This window comes from Mastomys coucha, unplaced genomic scaffold (genome assembly GCF_008632895.1).
Source record: "Mastomys coucha isolate ucsf_1 unplaced genomic scaffold, UCSF_Mcou_1 pScaffold12, whole genome shotgun sequence".
In the NCBI taxonomy this organism is placed as follows: domain Eukaryota; kingdom Metazoa; phylum Chordata; class Mammalia; order Rodentia; family Muridae; genus Mastomys; species Mastomys coucha.
The window spans coordinates 64,158,719-64,180,050 of NW_022196894.1; the positions used below are offsets into that span (position 1 = coordinate 64,158,719).

At 34.1% G+C, this 21,332-nt stretch overlaps 1 protein-coding gene across 4 annotated transcripts in view; it reads right to left on the reverse strand.

Moving 5' to 3' along the window:
* The window catches only part of Cadm2 (cell adhesion molecule 2), a 941,141-nt gene that overhangs the window by 214,179 nt on the left and 705,630 nt on the right, over positions 1 to 21,332 (reverse strand). For all 4 annotated transcript variants that reach the window (XM_031364231.1, XM_031364230.1, XM_031364233.1 and 1 more), the window contains one exon: positions 17,474 to 17,623. In XM_031364231.1, the coding sequence (XP_031220091.1) occupies positions 17,474 to 17,623 (150 nt within the window). The remainder of the gene's footprint in view (positions 1 to 17,473; positions 17,624 to 21,332) is intronic.

Sequence of the window (21,332 nt, forward strand, 5' to 3'; positions counted from 1 at the left end):
AAAGACAGGGACAAAAAATAGAACAGAGACTGAAGGCTTGGCCATCGAGAGACTACCTCATCTAGGGATCCATCCTGTTTACAAACTCCAAACTCACACACTATTGCTGATGCCAAGAAGCACTTGCTGACAGGAGCCAGATATGGCTGTTCCTTGGGAAGTTCTGCCAGCACCTGACTAATACAGATGCAGATACTTACAGGCAATTATGAGACTGAGCCCAGGGGCCCCAATGGAAGCGCTATAGGAAGGATTGAAGGAGCTGAAGGGGATTGCAATCCCATAAAAACAATATCAACTAACTGGATGACCACTCAGATCTCCCAGAGACTAAACCACCAACCAAAGAGTACACATGGAGGGAGACAGCACTCCAGATACCTATGTAACAAAGGATAGACTTATCTGAAATCAATGGGGTGATGCCCCAGCAAGGGTTATGCTAGAGGGGTGAGGTGGGAATAGGTGAATGGGTATAGGAGCACCCTCATAGAGGCAAAGGGGATGAGGGAAGGAGGGGATGGGTAATGAGATGGAGGGGTAACCAGGATGGAGGGTAGATATCATTTGAAATGTAAAGGAATAAAATGATTAATAGAAAAATACACTGCAACCCTTATAGTCCATTTGAAAATAATAAAGTAACCATTAAATTCCCCCCAAAAGAAAAAAGAATGGGATATATAAACAAAGATAAATGCATTTTTGTATTAATAAAAATTCTTCCATTTGTCACAACTTCAGTTTTGTTGAGGGCATTATGCAAAGTCAAATAAACCAGATACAGAAAGAAAGATACTGAGATAGAGAAAGCACAGTTGATAGATATTTGCTGGGCAAGCATGAGTTCTTGAGTTTCAAGGATCCAACATCCTTGAAAGGAGCCAAGTGTAGAGATAATGTGCCTGTAGCCTTAGTCATGTGAGGCAGAGATAGGAGGAGCCCGTAGTCTTAGTCATGTGGAGACAGAGCAAGGAGGAGGTCAAAGGTTTGCTGGCTAGTTAGTTTGGCTATTACTTGAGCATCAGTGAGACAATTTTTTAAAGATAGATAGATGGATAGATAGATAGATAGATAGATAGATAGATAGATAGATAGATAGATAGATAGATAGATAGATAGACAGACAGATAGATAGATGAGAGATAGATAGAAGTAAATAACATTGAAAACAATGGAAAAATACCTGACATTATCCTCTGGCCTCACAAATATGTGTATGAATACATGAACATATATATTATCATAGATAACAAATTAAAAAAAACATTACATAAACTCAACTACATGTGGCATCTGAATGTTTTAAACTTAGAAAAGCACAGAAAGGAATTTTGATAGGGATTGCATTGAATCTGTAAACTGCTTTTGGCAAGATGGCCATTTTTACTATATTAATCCTGCCAATCGATGAGGATGGGAGATCTTTCCATCTTCTGAGATCTCTTTGATTTCCTTCTTCAGAGACTTGAAGTTCTTTTCCTACAGATCTTTTACTTGCTTAGGTAGAGTCATACCAAGGTATTTTATATATTATTTGTGACTATTGTTAAGGGTGTTGTTTCCCTAATTTCTTTCTCAGCCTGTTTATCCTTTGTGTAGAGGAAGGCCACTGATTTGCTTGAGTTAATTTTATATCCAGCTACTTTGCTGAAGTTGTTTATCAGGTTTACAAGTTCTCTGGTGGAATTTTTGAAGTCACTTAAGTATACTATCATATTATCTGCAAATAATGATAATTGACTTCTTCCTTGTTTTTGATATTTTTTCAGAAGGATAACCATGAGAGGAGATATCATTTGAAATGTAAATAAAGAAAATATCTAATAAAAATGCACTAATTAAAAAAAAAAGAAAAGCACAGAAAGAATACTGATCTACTAAGTGCTGGAAGTGTAGGCCAGCATCTCCTATATTAAGCATATAAGCTTAAGGTATAAAATGAAGTTCTGGGATTTCCCATAATATGGATAACAATGGATGTGATAATTACTTTAATTATAGCAACCATTACATAGTGTGTATGATGAATCATCCTGTTATATTCCTTGGAAACATGCTATCTTTATTTTAAAAAATGTCTATCAGTAACATATGGAGGCTTATACCCATGATTAAATACATTTTGGAAAAATACAGTACAGCATTATATTTTGTAAACATTTAGGATAAAATAAACCATAAGAAAATTGTACTTTGAAACAAATACGTTAACATTTCTTAGCATGTGCTTCTTTAGAAGATTTGGTCTGATTCCTGTAAAATAAAATAATCTTTTAAAAAGATAACAATGAATATGTCTATAAAAAACAGAATTTTTCCTAGCTAAATTTACTGAGACTTATTTACATACCTATACTTTAACTTCCTTATCAAATAATGTGTTACTAAAGAAAGTATACTAATAATAGAGATCATGGCCCACTATGATCTCACAACCATATGCATTACTGTGTGGACCAAAAAAGTAGTAAAATTCATATTTTACAAAATGTACTAGAATTTACCCAGCCTTAATAATTTTCTTCCAATTTACCACCCACTTCAACATTTATAAGCGATTACAATTTCTACAAGAACTGCTGGAGGGCTATCCACTTTCTATGATCACACATTTTCATATTATATTTTCCAAAAATGATTATTCATTTATATAACTGTGATTTTATTCAATATTAAATGGTTCAATAAAACCTATTGAGAATTCCTTAAAACCCTCTCTTTAAGGTCATTGAAAATAGAAGTACTAAAAATTTTAAAGTATCCTTGATCAAGCTTATAGCTTGAATTTATGACCTTCCAGAATAAGGTCAATTTGGGTATTTTAGTGAAATAATACTTCTCTCATAATCTCTGGATAATGAAGATGTCAATGGATCCTAACTACATTTATCATGCAATCAAAATATAACGTTGTGCCAATTCTATCTTCCCTCTGATTGGTAATTGTAGTGATATTAGTTCAAAAGTGCTTGCAAATTTCACATAAAGATCCAGTTCTCCAAATGGGTTAAACAGAGTTTCCTATTTTTTAAAAATGAAACTTTTAATATTCATTTTGAGGTGGGTTAATTGTCTATTTCATTAGGATAGTAGAGCACACACTGAGAATATCTTCCTACCATCTGAGTAATCAATGAGCCGACATAGCTGTAAATCTTCCACAAATTCCCCATGGTTCAATTCAAACAAAAATGTTTATTCCTTGCCTCCCCCTCTTTCCTTCCATTTTTAAGTCTCGTTTTCAAACTATAGGGGAATCTTTTATTGTGCTATTCAAGAAACAGGAAGTATTTCACTTCTTAACAATTTTGCCTTTTAAAACAATCTTTATAATTTGCATTTTGCTAACTGTGAAAGATTAAATGTTATAAAAATGCTTGGAACAAAAAGAATCATAAAATCCTACACTCAGGAAAAACTATTCATTTCATTACTGTTGTTGTAATGATTGAAATGTGAACATGTGATTTGTGGTTATTTTAGCAGAAGCAGAATGCAAAGTAATGATTAAGTCTAAGAGCATTTGTTCATTAAATAGTACAGTGGCAGCACTTTGCACAAAGTAGGGTAAGCTTGCCAATAATTACACAAATCCAATAATTAACTCATTGGCATTATACAATGTTCCAAGTAAAGTGATTGATAATATACTTGGAAAAAAAATCTAACAAATGAGTCACATAGTTTGAGAAAGGTTTTGATAATTATTCTGAATTTCTGTAAGTATGTGATAATAAAGAGGTCAGTAATTATGCTGTCATGATACAATTGCAAAACCAATATCAGCTATATTATTTTACTTGCAAAATATATTACCAAAATTGTGGAGCACCGCAATTGTTAATTAGAATAGTTCTCAATGGAAATCGGTTTTAATACTATACATACAAACAAACACACACACACACACACACACACACACAGCAATGAATGCAAATTTTAATAACTGACCTAGGAACTAATGCCTATATTCATTAACTTAAAACTTACTTAAGAAAGTGAAGTAGAATGACTGTATTAGACTCTATATATAATCCTTTAAGATGATTCTATAAACAAACTTGTTACTCATCTTGGTTAAAATACATCATACTGTTTTCAGTTCATTTATTCTATGTGATTTAGCCCATAATCCGACAGGCTGACCTCAAAGGGAAATCTCCAGGTAGCTCCTTACCTTGGTATCATGGAGTCAGTTTTAGATGGACAATGAATGACAGTCTCCGGATACACTACACTGATAAAGTGATTGGCAATGGTTGTGAGTTCACGGTCGCTTTACTTAGTCCTACCTCCTAGTACCACACCCTTACAATATCTCAGACATTGTAGATTCACATCAGTTACTCAGTTCCCTTCCTTCAGTATCCATATATTCAAACGCATGAAACAATTCCACCATTGTGAATACTCAGCATTGAAGATACTTGAGCCCTCTTAACTCAAATATACCAGTTGTTATTTCCCCAGTGTATTCTGTTAGATGAAAAAAGTGTCAGATGGGAGCTTAAGAGTGAAATGCATACAACTCTTCCAGATCTGCCTGAAGCTACAGCAAATTGTTCTGCCATCTTTTTAAACTCACTCTCAAAATCCTCTTACAATTTTGAGTTGATGATTCCAATTTGTTGAAAGTTTTTCCATATGGACTTATGTCTAGCAGTTTCTTAGTCTTTCTGATAGAAACTACTTATTATAATTGTATATCTGTATCTTGGCCTAAGTGTAAAACCTTAGAAATATAATAATCTTACACAAGACGGTCTAGTTTTTCAGTTAAAGCACTTTGTTTTTTTTTCCTTTGCTACAAATTAGGTTTAAAACAAAGTATAATTGCATATTAATTTTCAAAGATGTTTTTAATCAAATGCCTACCAGTCCATTTCTACTTTTATATATGTAGACTTTCATTTTTCATATATTTGGTATCTTCAAAATATTTTTAATATTTTTTCAAGAAAAATATGCAGTATCTTTTGCAATGGTAGGACCAAAAGGGGGAAAACTTAGAAGTTTGTGGTAATAAAATTTCAATAATTATTTCTCATAGGATATCTGTAAATTAAGTACATTTACTACTAAGGTCAACGACTATTTTATTATCCATTTGCAATGTATTATCCTGGAAGGATACTAAGATACTTTGAACTTTGTTTCATGAATATGCATTCATGAAGAAATCTATGAATCTTGAATTGGTTCATTTCATACAAAAGTGCCTTTCCTCACATGTTTATAGGATAAATACTGGAAATGGCTACTAACACCAGATTGAAGATGAATTTTGAAAATGTACCAAATTTTCCTCATTTTGTATAAAAGTTTAAAATGAGAACGTAAGCTTGCTGAAATTGCTTCAAAATCTCTTCTTCCATTTCTGGGGATGCACTTGTCTGAGACTCATTTTTCTGCTATAACTGCTATTAATATAAAATATAGCAATAATTTAACTCAAACCTTACTTCCTTATATCCTGCCATAAATGTTGTAGTCGATCCAAAGAACTTAGCAAGCAAGAAAGAAACACATATATCACACTAAAATTTAAACCATTGGGAGATATATATATATATATATATATATATATATAATTACTATCTAATAACATTGTCTACTATAAGCTTAATAATAGCTCATTGTATTATTCTTGATGAGTAGCCTTGCTTTTGCATATGTAGAAACTAATAATGTAATAGTGTGACTTATTTTAGCATACCTTTATTTGGTTATCGAATGTCATTCCACTTATAATTATGAACATGATATGTGCTTCAGAGAACAATAATTCATAGAGATTTGAAAAAGCTTCGTGGCTAGAGAGATTGTTCAGTAGTTAAGGGCATTGACTGCTCTTCTCAGTCCCCACATGGATATCATAACTGTCTGTAACTCAAATTCCAGTGGATCTGACTCACTCCCAAAACAACATACATGAAGGCGAAATATCAATGTACATAAATCAAAAGGAGCGAAAAAGCTAACTGAGGTTATGTGTCATGGTCACTATCACAGATACAACTAGGCTTCTGTCCATATAAAAATAAGAAGGTAAAAGCAGTCCTTGATACATCATCGGGTATGCAAACTATGCAGGACACTCCCTCTGCATGAAAAAATAAACAGCTCTCTTCTTTTCTGTTTCCTTCTCAGAAGCTGGGTTAAACTGAGGAGAAATAATAATTCTCTTTGGTGAAAGACATCACTCCAAGCATGACTGGTTCTTACTACAAAGTACATTTACCTTCATCATTTGGGATTAAAGGGGAGTAACTAAGGGCATGTTTGTATTGCAACAAGAGGGATTAAAGGCATGTGCTAAGGGCTGAGCCACACTGTAACTAGAAACATGTTTAAGTATCCTGTCACAGATTTAGAGGATGGGAAATCCACATAGGAATATTAAGAAGAACTTCATCTACAAGCATATGCAAAGCATGATATATGCAGAGAATTACAGCTGCACTGATTGGTTATTGTTATTATGTGCCTGCTAAGATACATAACAATCAAAGGAAAAATAAGGATGCTAAACATTTCTGGGACTTGTCATCCCAAAAATACTGTTAGCCCTCATCCTGTCTGTCACTATTTCTCATAAATATTCTTCAAGCCAAATATCATCAGACATGGAGAGTTGTTCTGAATAGTAAGGTAAAAAAGGAAAATATGTTAATAGGTCACAGTTTCAATGCGTTTTTCAGTTACTTCTATAATCTGCTCTTTCAGGGATCATTTAGAAAACTGCTCCAACCAAAGTTCCTTGCTATTTCATCTTTCTTTTAGTTACTGTGCTTAAGACTACAGCCAAAAGCAGTTCAGGGAGAAAGTTTTATTTCATTTTACACTTCCAGACCACAATCCATTGAAGGAAGTTAGGATAGGAGCTCAAAACGGGAACCTGAAGGCAAGATCCTGGAGGAAGAAGTACAGAGGAATGCTGTGCACTGGCTCGCTCACTCTGGATCATTCTTTGCCAACTTTCTTACACATGCTACTAACAACCAGCCCAGGAGTATCACCACATACAGTGGGCAGGGCCTTCCCATATCAATCAACAGTCAAGGCAATTCTTCAAAGACATGGCCATCGCCACTCAGATTTGGGAAATATTTCATGTAAAAATTCTGGTTTTACTCAGGTGACTCTAGAGAGAGCCAAGTTGACAATATGAACTACCTAGAACATTTGTCCAAACTATGAATCCAGTTCTTGTTTAGTCTCTAGATTTTTAATTATATTAGTCTCTTATGAAGCTTAGGATCAATTTTATTAAATGACTCTTCCTGCATGTTTTATACATTCAGATGTAATAGTCACAACTCTGTCTTCTTAGGTCCAGATCTCCTCTGATGAATTCTTTTCTTTTCAGATATTTACACTAAAGCTACAAAAATCATGTATGTTCCCTCCTCTATCATTAACTCCTCATTTTCCACATCAGAAAGTGACATCTATTCTCAAGTGATGTAGTCTCTCTACTTTCACAAACACAGGGAGTTCATTCAGTTCTCATCAACTTCCTTATATTATCTGTGATCTAAAAAAAAAAATATTGTCTTTTATCAGATATTTGGGGGGAGGGTAAGAGGGTGAACAACTGCACATAAAGTTTTCTTGCTTCTGATCTTCTTTCTTCAATGTTGATTCTCTCTATGGCATTCCAAACTACATGGCAATATTTAAAAGAGTGCTACACTTCTTATACCCTCCAACCATTTTTGTCCTAAGAAAAGACCACAATTCCTCCATGTCTGTCAAAGACCCATGTCCAGACTATCCTGAGTCATTCACTGAGTCATTCACCTCTTTCTGCACTCTGTTGTGGACTCACTCAGTAGCTGAACTTCCCTTCCAAGAGACTTAGCGACTCTCTCAGAGTGTTTCCCTGCTTGGCTCACAGACAGCACACTATTAGTTCATTAGTTCATTTAGCAAGTGGTGTTTCAAAACTACAGTGGGTGTCTTCATGAAGAAGAAGCAGACCAGCAGTTCAAGGGCAATGTTGGTTACTTAGCGATTTAAAGGCCATCCTAAACTACATGAGATCTTGTCTTCAAACACAATAATACAATACAAAAACACAATACAATGTAGAAAACAAAAGAAAATAACAAATACAAAATGAATAACACCCCCCAAATGAACAAACTAAATAAAAATAATGAGCCAATCCAAAAGCCTAATAAAAAAGTAAATAGTCCATCTCACTGCATGTCTTTTCCATGAATAAAAGAAAGGCCCTCTTTGCAGGGGCTTCAAAAGGCCAACTTTCATGAATTTTGTCAAGAAAAAACTTTTCCTAAAGCAACACTAAATATTTTGAAAGACAAAATTAAGGACAATGGAGACTCAAAGCAATTAGTATCCTCCTGTTAATGGTCCAGTTCTACATCAGTTCCCATAGTATTCAACAAAACTATCAGGACTCTCAATTCTTACAAAAACAAAATTTTGAGATGTACTTATCTTCCTGTAATTTAATCTAAAACCACTAGTAATATGTTATTGTTCTTCCAAGGATCATGCTAAACAGCCTGCTGGGACTACAGAAAAAATATAATAAAGACAAAGTATCAATATTAATCTATAATCTTCATGCTCAAAATTAAAATACATTACAATATTTTTCAGATAAATTCTAAATTATTATTTTGTATGAACATTGAAAAATATGTAGAAAATGGGGTAAAGACACAGTATTTATGAATTTTAACAATGTCTAAATATAAATAAGGCTGATAAATCAAAAAGGAGACCACCATATTTACGAATGTTTAACCATAACAAAGTAATAGCTTCATATGTTTAAAAGTTGATTCAACAATAACCAGTAACTGTGTGCATCCTGTACTTGTTTATTTTTACATTTACATTTGTCTCTCAAGTCTATGTTTCTCAGATCATATATGAGAACCTCACTGGGTTTCAAAAGAGCTGCAGTAACTTCGAAGGACATCCAAGCAAAACATTTTAAGTACATGCTTCTTACTTGTTGTCAATTTTGGTATTTTCATAAAGAGTCTACTCTACCATGAAAAGGTTACCCTTCATACACTTTACAAACAGAACTATCTGATGGGACTGCCACTGAATAATAGAATATTTAAATTGTAGATATTGTCTGCATCGATAACCACATACTTCTGCCTAAAGTGTAAAATGCTGTAGAGATATACACTATCATATATATATATATATATACATATATATATATATATATATAAAACGTATACATATATTCTTAGAATTTTGAAAATAGAAATGTAAATTGCAGTGGTAATTGTCTATAATGTTGTTGCACATTTGAATTTTAATCCATTAAAATTTGTGATTAGAAACATTTCTCTAGTATAAATGTATCATATGTGAATATATATTAATTTTTATTATTTATTATATAACTCTGATTATATTTCATCATTAAGAAAATAAGACTGATCAAAACGACTATAAACTAAAAGTTAAAACCTTAGTACATATATTCGTATAAGCATACTATTATAAACAATGAAATTTGTCCATCATTCATTAGTATTTCTGGCATTGTTAGTATTTTCTAAATATACAGAGAACTACATTAACAATGTTATTGTGAAACTTTTTTCAAAACATAAGATTTTCTTAAATTCTCACTCTTAAGAATTTGATCAATAGGCTGTTCCACAGTGATAAGATGCTAGTTGGCCATTAGGCAAATAAGTTACTCTGTGGTAATTCTTTCTCTTTATACTGGGAATATTGCATATGATTAACAATTACAATGTTAAAAAACCTTCCTAATAAAAAATTAATATTCCTAGAATCAGAAAGAATGTTTTTATGAGGCCCATGTCTCCCATGAGGAAGTTTATTTCCTATGCATAAGTTTATTATACAAATAATAGAATTTTAGTTACCTATTTATACAATGTATGCCCTTAGTATTATTTTCTACCTAATATCCAATTTACTATTCCTATATAGATGACATATGACAATTTGGCTCTTAAGGGCAAACAATATCACACATACACCACACATTCACACACATACGTACACATACACACACACACACATGCACATACATGCACACACACATAGCATGATAGGGTTTTGAATCATCTATGATCCATTTATGCTATAGAAATGTGTACATATATATACATACATATATATATACATATATATACAGCACTTAAAACTACATATCCTACAAAGTGGTAATAAGAATTCAAATGCCCTATGGGAGGGATATCCTCATTCAAAACACCCTAAAACTCTAATGTTTGATTTATTTACAGAGAATATTAATTTTCAAGTAAAACATTTTTAAAGACTTCATTGAATTTTCTACATAAATAAAAGCTAACAATTATGTTAAATTTGGAAAAGTGTAAAGAATTTCAAAATTTACCCAAATGGAAGCATTCACCTATGAGCATGTACTATCAAATCTTCAGTATAGATATTGTTATAGCTTAGCATTCACTGTGTTGATATGTTTTCTGAAAGGACTGGGCTCAAGTCACATCATCATAAAGATGTAGAGGCAGTAATTACGTACTGTATAGCTGAATGTTTTCTGTGTGTTTAATCCAAATGGCTTCCTCACTGACAGAAACGGAATCTTAACATCTATATCACCTTTCTGGAGTATGGAGTCACATCAATCTAATTTTGCAGAATGTAGTACATTACTGAACCTTTTCATGCCTTCTAAAGAATCAGTGAAAACTGAAGGCAGTTGTGAATACAACATAATACAATGTCTTTATGGATTTATATGTATTGAATATTGGCCATGTTACTTTCTTTTTATCTTTCCTGCTCTTTGCCTTGAGGTACTAACATATCCAGGAAGCCTTGGCATATAGTTTCCATTTATATTCATCCTAGGGAAGACGCAAATAGGATATTAGTGTCAGAAAAAGGAGAGATATAACTTGCACATCTCCACACACTGTGCCCTTGCTACTCTGTTGCAGGACCTAGTCAGAACTGAAGGCCCAAAGATCAGATCATTTTCCACTGTTGCTAGGACCTTAGTATTTTATCTTTGTTGATTCCCATAAGTAAGTTTGTCTCTCTCTATGTAGGTTTTGCATCCTATTTACTTAAGTGTAACATTAGTTTCCAAATGGAAACCTGATTTCCTTTGTTCGATATGTGTGTATTTGCTTTATGATTTCCTAATTACTGTAAAATTATTGTGGTCTGTAGGGTTGAGATATGAGATGAACCTGAGAGGTCAGCTACAAAGAAGCTATCTTTGGAGCAGTGTCCTAGAATAAGTGTGCTTTCTGCCAGAAAAATAAAATAATAAAGACTAAATAAATAAAGGCAATAAAAAGAAGGCTTCCACAACAGCATATCATACAGAATAAACAAAAGAAATTAGAGGTCTGGGGCTGGTGAGATGGCTCAGTGGGTAAGAGCACCGACTGCTCTTCCAAAGGTTGTGAGTTCAAATCCCAGCAACCACATGGTGGCTCAAAAAAAGAAAAAAGAAAAAAGAAAAAGAAAAAGAAAAAGAAAAAAAGAAAGAAAGAAAGAAATTAGAGGTCTGTGATTAAGCAAATTAACCCACACAAGGTTACTATTCACAATCTGCAAATCTTGAAGGGTTTGTTTATGTAAAACATAGGAAGGACTTCTGAACCTACAGTTGAGGATTCAGTGAGAACGGTTCAAGTTTGTGAAGGCTATTCATGACTTCTATATGTTATTTTATAAGTATAAGACAATAATATTAACTGTAGATTAATGTGAACTAATAGAATGGCTGGGTGTTTTGAATGAAAGCAAAGGCAAGTTTAATATTGTCTACCTTGATACTTGCTTTACTCTGCACATCTTTAATATTTTAAACCTTGTCAAAGTGATTGACACCAGGTGCATAGATAGACACTATGAAGTATCATTGATTGGTATGGAGCCATGAGAAGTTGACCATCATTCAAAAATCACCTCATTTCCCTTCTCTTTTTATCACTCTTGTTTTAGAAAATCTCATTCATGTTTTTCTGTTTCCTTTGTTCTCAATATTAATGTAAAATGATCTGCAGAATAATTGCGTAATTAACACCAGTGATTTGGAGATTTGCTCTTGGGAGATATTTACTTGTACTCTTTTTTGAAACTTGTGTGAGTATTAGGCAATATTTGTGCATGTGTATATGTATAAAGTTGCATGTACATATGTATGCATTCTTATGCATATGGAAGGAACACTTGTGCATGAATATGAAGAGGCTGCTTTCCGTGTCTTCCTACATCACTGTGCATTATTTACTAACAGTCTCTTGCTGAATCCTGAACTTGTTGATTTGGCTGCTTTGTCCAGGGATCTCTTATGTCTGCTTCCCCAATACTGGGATTTTGGAAGCCCCCACACCCACTTGGCATTTACTAGGGATCTAGACTGTATATTGTCTTAATGCTTTTACGGCAAGCAAAGCCATCTCCTCATCAAAAAATCTGGTAAAGTAAAATACCACAGAGCACTGTATTTCACATATATATATTAAGTTATATATATATATATATATATATATATATATATATATATAGTGTTAAGTCAAGCACATAGAGATGCAACTGTTGAATGTGAACACTGTGTGCTCCTAGAGATGTTTGCTAAGGTATTTGTCATAGGAACAGGTTGAATTGTTTTCCAAAAATGAAGTGATCAGCTTTTGCTACTTCAATTGTTTTATCCTTTGCCTGCAGAGAAATAGACACTATGATCTAATTGATTTTTTTATTTCTATTGTCAAATACCACACAACAATCCTGTGGAGTTATAATGACCTCTGCTCCACATTTTTTTCTTTCCTCACATACCCACACTGTTCCAACTGATTACCAACCATTTAGAACAGTGGGATGAGCTCTGTATAAATCAGAGGAGGAGGGTTCTAACAAGTAAATGCTGCCTAGCAACATGAGCCAAGCTTTCTCTAAACCCCGTGGACTCCTGCACGGTCTTTTTGATTTTATTTTTCATTTAATCTTTTAAAAATTTCTAAATATTAGACAAAATAACTTATCTATAGCAATGCAAAAAGGAATAGGAGTGTAATTGAATTTCTACTTCAAAGGCTAATGACTTCTTATGTTCAGGTGTAAACAGAACAGGTAGGAACCTATTAAAAATAAGATTCCAATCCAACTGGCAGACCACTTGATTTGGAGAGGTGTCAATAGTCACCTTCTCTTAGTCAACAGCAGGATCAAAAGTTATATCTGACCCAATGCCTATTATTTCAACGGCAAAGTTTCATTTGTTTAACATTTAATGCCTAGTTTGTGACAGGCATGCGATTCTTTCTTGCCAGCTCTTTATTCCACTGCCTGTGTTTATAATTCAACAATGTTGCTATGCCAGGCAAAGAACAATCTACTTCCAGAACCATGTTTCCAAAGAGTAACTGTCAGCTGTATAATATTTGGTGTGTGATGAATGTGCTTAAGCAGTGGAATTTGAAGTATCTATTCACTTTAAAAGCATCTAAGCACAGATATGTGCATCTGGCTACTGAATTGTTTAGACCAGGTACAAGGCATTTGTCTTATCACATAATTGTTCTTTATAGAAACACTTGCAATGTGTCTCGTTGTCTTATTCTCAACAGTGTGAAAGCAGTATCTGCTCTTTAGGGAAAAAGTAGGAGGCAAAAAAAAATGCTGGAATTTGGAATGTGATGATGTCTGTCAGCACTGGAGAGGTAGAGATGGAAGGACTAGGAATTCAAGGCATTCCTAAACCTCACTAGGAATTGAAGATCAGCCCTGGATATATAAAAAGTTGTTTCAAACAACAACAATAAAAACAGATAAGGGCAAATGTGTTGAAGATTTTCTCTATGTGGACATCTTACTTGCAACCAAGGCAAAATGTCAAGGTTAAAATCTCTTCACTCCTCTCTTTAGCTGTAGGTTTGGATCTTGATGGGTACCCTCACCAAAGAATTTCCAGGTCAACTCTCTTTTAAATGATTATCAGCTGTCAAATGTCAGGCATGCTTTGTTGTAGCTCATCACTCTAAGTGAGCAGATCTTCTCTAACTCTAAATGGAGACTTGGGCCACCTTTCTGCATTCTTCATTCTTCACAAATAAAAACACTTAGGGATTTACCCTTGCAATCACATTTCATTTTCAAATCCATATATTTGAGGAACATTTACTACTATTCATTCAAATAAGATATAATATACAAACTGAATCACTGACAGGTGAAGGAATAACCATGTTTGACTAGCATTCATGGGCTAGATTCTCTGCAAACTTCTCTCTATTATAGTATTCCAGTTGGTAATATAGTTGGTAATTGATAGGGTAGCCAGAAATCTGTTACACAATGAGAGAGGTGTAATGGGGTAGAGGTTGATAGCTGGGCCTTTGCAAAAGAGGTGTAATGGGGTAGGGAGCCTTTAAGAGAGGAACAGTGAGCTGGGTGGTGGTGGTGCACACCTTTAATCCCAGCACTTGAGAGGAAGAGGCAGGCAGATTTCTGAGTTCAAGGCCAGTCTACAGAGTGAGTTCCAGGACAGCCAGGGCTAAACAGAGAAACCCTGTCTCAAAAAAACAAATTAAAAAAAAAAAAAAAAAAAAAAAAAAAAAAAAAAAAGGAACAGTGAATCAAGTTTGTACTTCAAGAATGTATGTGACTGGTTGCATTATATACCTTACAAAAGTCCAAAAGACACGAGAATATATAGGTAGATATTGTAAATGTACTCGGGGCTTTCCACACTGCATGTATATCCCTCAGAATAGTGGACTCCTCAGAATAAGAGCTGCCTACGTGCAACTCTTTTCAGCTATTGTATTACAAGTTGCTCTATTTATGACAGGAAAAATGCATTAGCTAGAAATACTCAGAATCAATTCCAGTTTTAGATGCTCTGTGAAGGATAACTTAGAGAACCACAGGAAGGGAGGCCAGGGCAGTTCATATAGATTTTGTCTTTGTGCCTCAGGATGTGACCTGTCAATTGTAAATGTCAAGTGTAAACCCACTGTCTTCATCCTGAAGAAGTTTGGCATCCACTTAAAAGCAGAGCTTGCTAGCATTCAACAGTGTGATGATTGAGCAACAACAATAGAGAGGTTTAATGTTATATTATCCATGGTTAAAGGTTGTGACTAATTTTTCTTTTGTAGTATTTTATACATTAAAAATCTACTGTCTGAGATATGGCTAAACTGATAAAGTGCTAAATAAACTAAAACAAACAAAAAAGCACAACCAACAACAACAATGACAAAAAAAACTGGTGTTGTGGTACTCTTCTTATAATCCTGGTGTTGGAGAGGCAGAGACCAGTATATACCACCAGATTACTTGCTAGCTAGCTTAATCGACTTTGTGTGGCCTAGGCCACTGGGAGACCATGTCTCAAAATAACATGGTAATGTTTCTGAGCAAAGATGCTTGAAGCTGTCCTGTGGACCTTAAACAGGCTCTCACATGCACATGTGTGTGTGTGTGTGTGTGCGCACACACACAGGCATGGGTGCACACACACCAAACAGAGTCATGTGTAAACATACACTATATAACATACATATAAAATGTGGGTCTCAGCAATATTGTTCAATTGAATGCAGAAATAGAAAAAGGAATATGACTAAATTAATATACTCTACCTTTGTTCAGATATGTACATGAAAATACAGTGTAAGGTATGATTATATAGCAATACACCATATGAAGACATACTATGCAAGTAAAGAGTTCCTATAACCCTAACCTCAGACAGCAAATCTGTGATTAGCAAAGGAATGGTGCATGTAGCATTCATTATTCTGAACAGCTTGTCCCATTCATTAACTAATGGAATGCATGTCTCACTGGAAAGAGCAAATTATTGTCCTCAAATATTTGTTAAAACAAAAGTTTACATGCTGCTGTAAAACTATTGTTTAAAAGCCAGTATTGCAATTTTTAAATGTTTTATTAAAGCAGAATACTCTTGTGAGTGGATAGTATTCAATCTGTTGAAGAACTTGAGAGAAATTCTGAGCACCCCTGTTGGGAAGGCAGGTCTACTTTTAGACACAGGCTATGAGGGACAACCCTTTGTTTCTGTGGCTCCATAGACTGCCCTTAAATATTTTAAACCTGTCTTCCACCACAATCACATAAGGTAGTTTCTCAAAATGAAAGTCAAACTATCCATTCATCTATCCTATTATTTCTCTCACTAGGGACTGTCAGATTGGGTTCTTTTGAAAAATAGTACACACTCAAGCTCTGAGCCCATGTTTCAAGCCCTTCTTCATAGAATCTTAACTAACACAGTCTCAAATCCATATCTATGGTTTTTTACAAGTGTTCTTTGCCATCTAACATATTCTGTTCATTTACTTATTTGTCAACTACGCTACTGACTAAGAATCAGAGCAAACACTCCAATTAGTCTATTCTCACACAAATGCTAGTAAAAAGAGGCATGCAACATACTTCAACTTATCTAATTACGTATTTCACTGTTTCATAATATATTAAAAACTTAACACCTTCAAAACTATTTTCTACTGATAACATTAAAGGCAGAAAAGTCCCACCAATATATAAAATACATATGTTAAAGACAATAGACACCTTTATTACAGTTTGTTTGGTCAAAATTTGGATAACTAAAAATTAAGCTAATTTTAAGTGTCCTTATTGTTATCTGACACATTTTATTTAAATATCAGAAGTAATTATGTAATACCTAAATCATTTTTTCTATCTTGCATACTGCAAATTTATTTATAAGTATTTCCATATTTTTATTACATTTCATAAACTCACTACTTTATTTGCTGGTATCACTGGGGATGGAGAATTGCCAACATGACATATTACTAGATGATTGCTTGAGTTTCAGAATGTGGATTTCTTCACCACAAAACATTCAAATCCTACTTTATGTCTTATCTAATTAGAAGCCTCTTAGTAAATTAATGGAGCCCAAGTCTACTTTGCTTCTATGCGCATAAGTACAGTTTCTTAATGAATTTTTGAACATGGCTATAGTTATCCTTATTAGATAAATAATTTCTATAGTATATTTTTGCTGATCCAGTTGCTGAGAATAAATCTATAAGACAAAAATTTTCTAATGAAAACATCCTTTAGACATGTAAAATTAAGATCATAAAATAACAGTACATTACCCAATATTAGAAAAAATTTCTTTCTACAAACAAGAACTCCTAAAATGAAAGAATGTAGCATTCAGATGAGTATGAGAAGCAGGCAGGGAAAGCATTTTCAAATAGAATTGAAGCTGTTTATTTTATTAGAAAGTTGACACAGGTTGTCTTAGGTGTTTATGACTTGCAAAGTAAAGTATTTAATATTTATCATGTTTAAGTACAAGCAGCAGCAGTTTAGTAATCAAAAGGAATAATTTGAATCATCTTAGGAAAATAAATTCATTATAATTAGGGTATTTCAGAACATGTTTAAAACATTTCTAAGAAAATATATTCACCTTTCTTGTCATCGAAGTACAGAGTCTGTTGAGCTGGATTTGACCACTGGAGGGAGGTGTTATCATTTTGATCAACTCTGCAGGTCAAAATTGCAGTTCCACCTTCAACAACCGTGACATTCTGAGTTAGTGGAAACTGCCCTTGGCTGCCTAAAAGGAGATTAAAGAAAATGTTGATTAAATGAAAGTTATAAAATGATTAATTTCCATGTTCTCCATTGGACATCAGGATTTACTCAAAATAAGACTTAAACCACCAAAAGTATGTAGGAGAAAATATAGAAAAGCAATTTCAAATCGTTAGACCATTCTACTGGCACACCATTACATTTTCTTTATATTTTATTCTATTTCTCAGAGTATGTATCTCTCTTAGGCACACATGAAGATATATTCCAATAGTAATACAATAATCTTTCATTTCCCTTGGCCTAGAATTTGTTGTGTGGTGTTAGATGGAGTCACTGTTGAAGGTATGGCAGAGAATGATGTCGCATGAATTAAACTCTCTGCAGGAGCCTAGGAAACACATAAAACACTTCCCTGGTAGCTTCTTTATAATGTAGAACAAAGCTCATAATATATAAAAACTAGAACTTTAGAGTGAATCTATGATAAGGGAAATGAAAAATGAATCCCACTTTGCTGGGAAAACTTATAGAGCTTTTTCTAAGATACAAAATGTTAGCAAACGATGTGACTGTTCTATAAAGAATATCTGTCCTGTAGAATAGTCTGTGAGATATTTCAAAATCCTGGTGTGGTGGCATGCACCTGCAGTCTTAGCTATTCTGCAAGCTGAAGAAGGAGCCACTGCATTCCAGGAGTTTGTGATCTGCATGATTAACAATAGTGATATATTTTCTCCAGGATAACAGCAAGTATACGCATTCCAACATATGTACACACACATATACAGTTGTTACCCAAGGAGATATTTATGGCTGCTTTGTCAGCATTTCTGTAATTATTATCTTTCTTTATAAACAAGAAAATATATCTTCTTAAATTCTTAAATGAATTGTCAATTTGTATAGTGTCAGTATACAACTAAGTTTTCTAATTTTACATGTGTATCAATTATTAATGCAATCTGTGTCATAAATTTACCTAACAAGGCACTCTTCTAATAACTTAAACAAAGTTACTGCACAAATATAATATATATTTTAATTTCTGCATTGATTTGGATAAAATCTCTGTAAAGTCTGATAACAAACATTCCCAGAGATAAAAAGGATGTACTAGAGCCAGGTTAAAATACTATTATGTGAGCAAGGTAGTTCATTAAGTCAAAATAATTTACATATTCAAGGACATTAGGATGGCTTAATCACACCCATGAAATGTATTTCTCTTTTCTGCTTTACTTTGTAATGATACTGTCATTATTTGAAGCACCACTTGAGGTTATATGGGAGCCATTGGCATAAAGAAGTTTATTACCAAGATGCCTGTTGATTGGCACCAGAAGAGACAAAGGAGCCTGAAGGGAAACATTTCTTTCCAGCCTTAAATGACATGAGCACAGAGGTTCATGACCACATTCCCTAATTAAGACTTTAGAGTATTAAAATCTTTTATCAGGAGCTTTACCTTCTCTCCATGCCAGCCCCTTCAAGTCACCATGACAACTCCCCAGGACACTTCCCTTTAAGCCTTAAAATGAATTTTGAATTTGACATTGGAGTTTTGACTAATATATTCTTTGATAGTTTACTTGAAATTCAACAGGAAACATATGAGGTGTTGCTTGACTTCTGCTCAGAGATGACCAGTGGCAGGGAGCACAGAGGACTATCAGTCTTGTAAAGTGAGGTGGAGCAAGACCCAAAACAAGCCCAAGCAAATAGGAGCTCAGACACAGAGAGTGAATACTTGCCTGGGATTATCAGCTCACAAATACGAGTTTAGTATGGTTTTAAGGTGCTTTTCTTGGATTTCTTGGTGTTAATAACATGCATAAATTGAGCAGTGGGGGTATGACTCTCCAAGTATCTCAACTGCTAATAAATATACATGCTTCAACCCAGATGATGTTTTGACTACCAACAAGTACATAAATAATTCTGTCTGTTTCTTTAAAGAATTCAGGGAGAAAACTTAGCAGAAAACAATTTATCTGCTACATTTGCAGAATTATTTTCAAAACATCGCCATAAGAAAATATTATCCTTCTCATTTCACAGATGGGTAAACTGACACTGGGAGGTTAAGTGATTTTTTTCTTTTCCCATGGTGAGACAAAGTCAATGAACCATCTGAAAGTTCAACGGTTCCTCTTCTCATTCCACAGTAGCTGCTGGGTCATAATAGCTGTGTTACCATTTCATGAAATGTGAATTTGATAACAAAATGGGAAAAATCAATAATCATTTTTAACAAAGAACTTTAAATTGTAAAATCAGATATGAGAAATGTCAGTATTTTTTGTTTTTATTGTTCTATGCTAATACAAAAAAACTTTTTTAATCAAAATTGTTGGTCCACAAAAAGCAGGGAGAAAGACAGAAAGGAAGAAAAGACAGAAGAAAGAAAGAAAGAAAGAAAGAAAAAAAGAGAGAAAGAAAGAAAGAAAAGAAGAAAGAAAGGAAGGAAGGAAGAAAGGAAGGAAGAAAGAGAAAAAGAAAGAGAGAAAAAGAAAGAAAGAAAGAAAGAAAGGAAGAAAGGAAGAAAGGAAGAAAGAAAGAAAGAAAGAAAGAAAGAAAGAAAGAAAGAAAGAAAGAAAGAAAAAGAAAGAAAGGAAGGAAGGAAGGGAGGGAGGGAGGGAGGAAGAAAAGAAGGAAGGAACAAAGGAAGGAGAGAAAGAAAAAAGTCAGTTTTTAGGCTTATCTTCATGCTAGGTTTTAATATGCTTCCATTCACTTGCATCAGGCCCTTCAAGGGTCGGGACATAAGGACTGTGTCCCTCCAATATCTCCCTCATGGTTTCTGACTTTAAGGTAGTATGATTTCAGTTCTCTCTTGCAGCATAAAATTCCTGAAAGTCCAATAATTTAGTTTTACAAACAGAGAGCAAACTCATGTGGCGAATCAACTAATCCTAAATACCCTTAGGATATGTGGTTTCCAAAATCAATTTAAAAGCCTGTGTGGCAGGCAGTCAAACTTCTCAGAGTTCTGAATTGCCATTTATTTCTTCTTCTTCTAACAAGGATAGAATACTGAGTCTCTGTGACCTTCCTCTTTTTAACTCCTCATGACTCAGCTTTTCTTCTGAATCTCAGGACATCTTCCCAAAGAAGTTTCCTCAACTGGAAAATTTAGCATGAGGTGAAGTGAGCAATGCATCCTGAGTTCATTTATTATGTGCATGTGATGTGAGGCATACTGCTTCCTTGTCTTTCATGCATCCACATTTGCAGGATGGATAGAGGAAGAGAAACTTGCTAATGAACCAGCAAGGTATCCTCAAACCTGAGAAAAACTGATCTAAAGGAAGAGGAAACCTGGTTCAGTCAGCACTGATTTCAATTTACTCAACCAGCTTGGAGCGAACTATTCTTCCAGGCAACTTCTGTTCATAATTTACTAACTCCTCTCTTGGTACTGAATTAATATTTTTAGTTATATTAGTATCTATCAACTTCCTTAACTTTAAACTAATTGAGTAATAGGTAACCATAGGCCATGCCTGACAGAAAACCAAATAAATTGCTCACAAACTTTTTCCTTTCTCTTTCCTTCAGACTCAATCCCCCAGGCTCATACCCAGGACTGCAACAGAACATCAGCTACAGCCTTCTGTCCACCTAGACCACATCTCCTGTGAATCTCAATAGAACATCAACCTCTAACTTTCCTCCCACAACTTGTGGCTGTATTGTGCCTTGAAACTACAGCAGGCACCCAGTGTTAA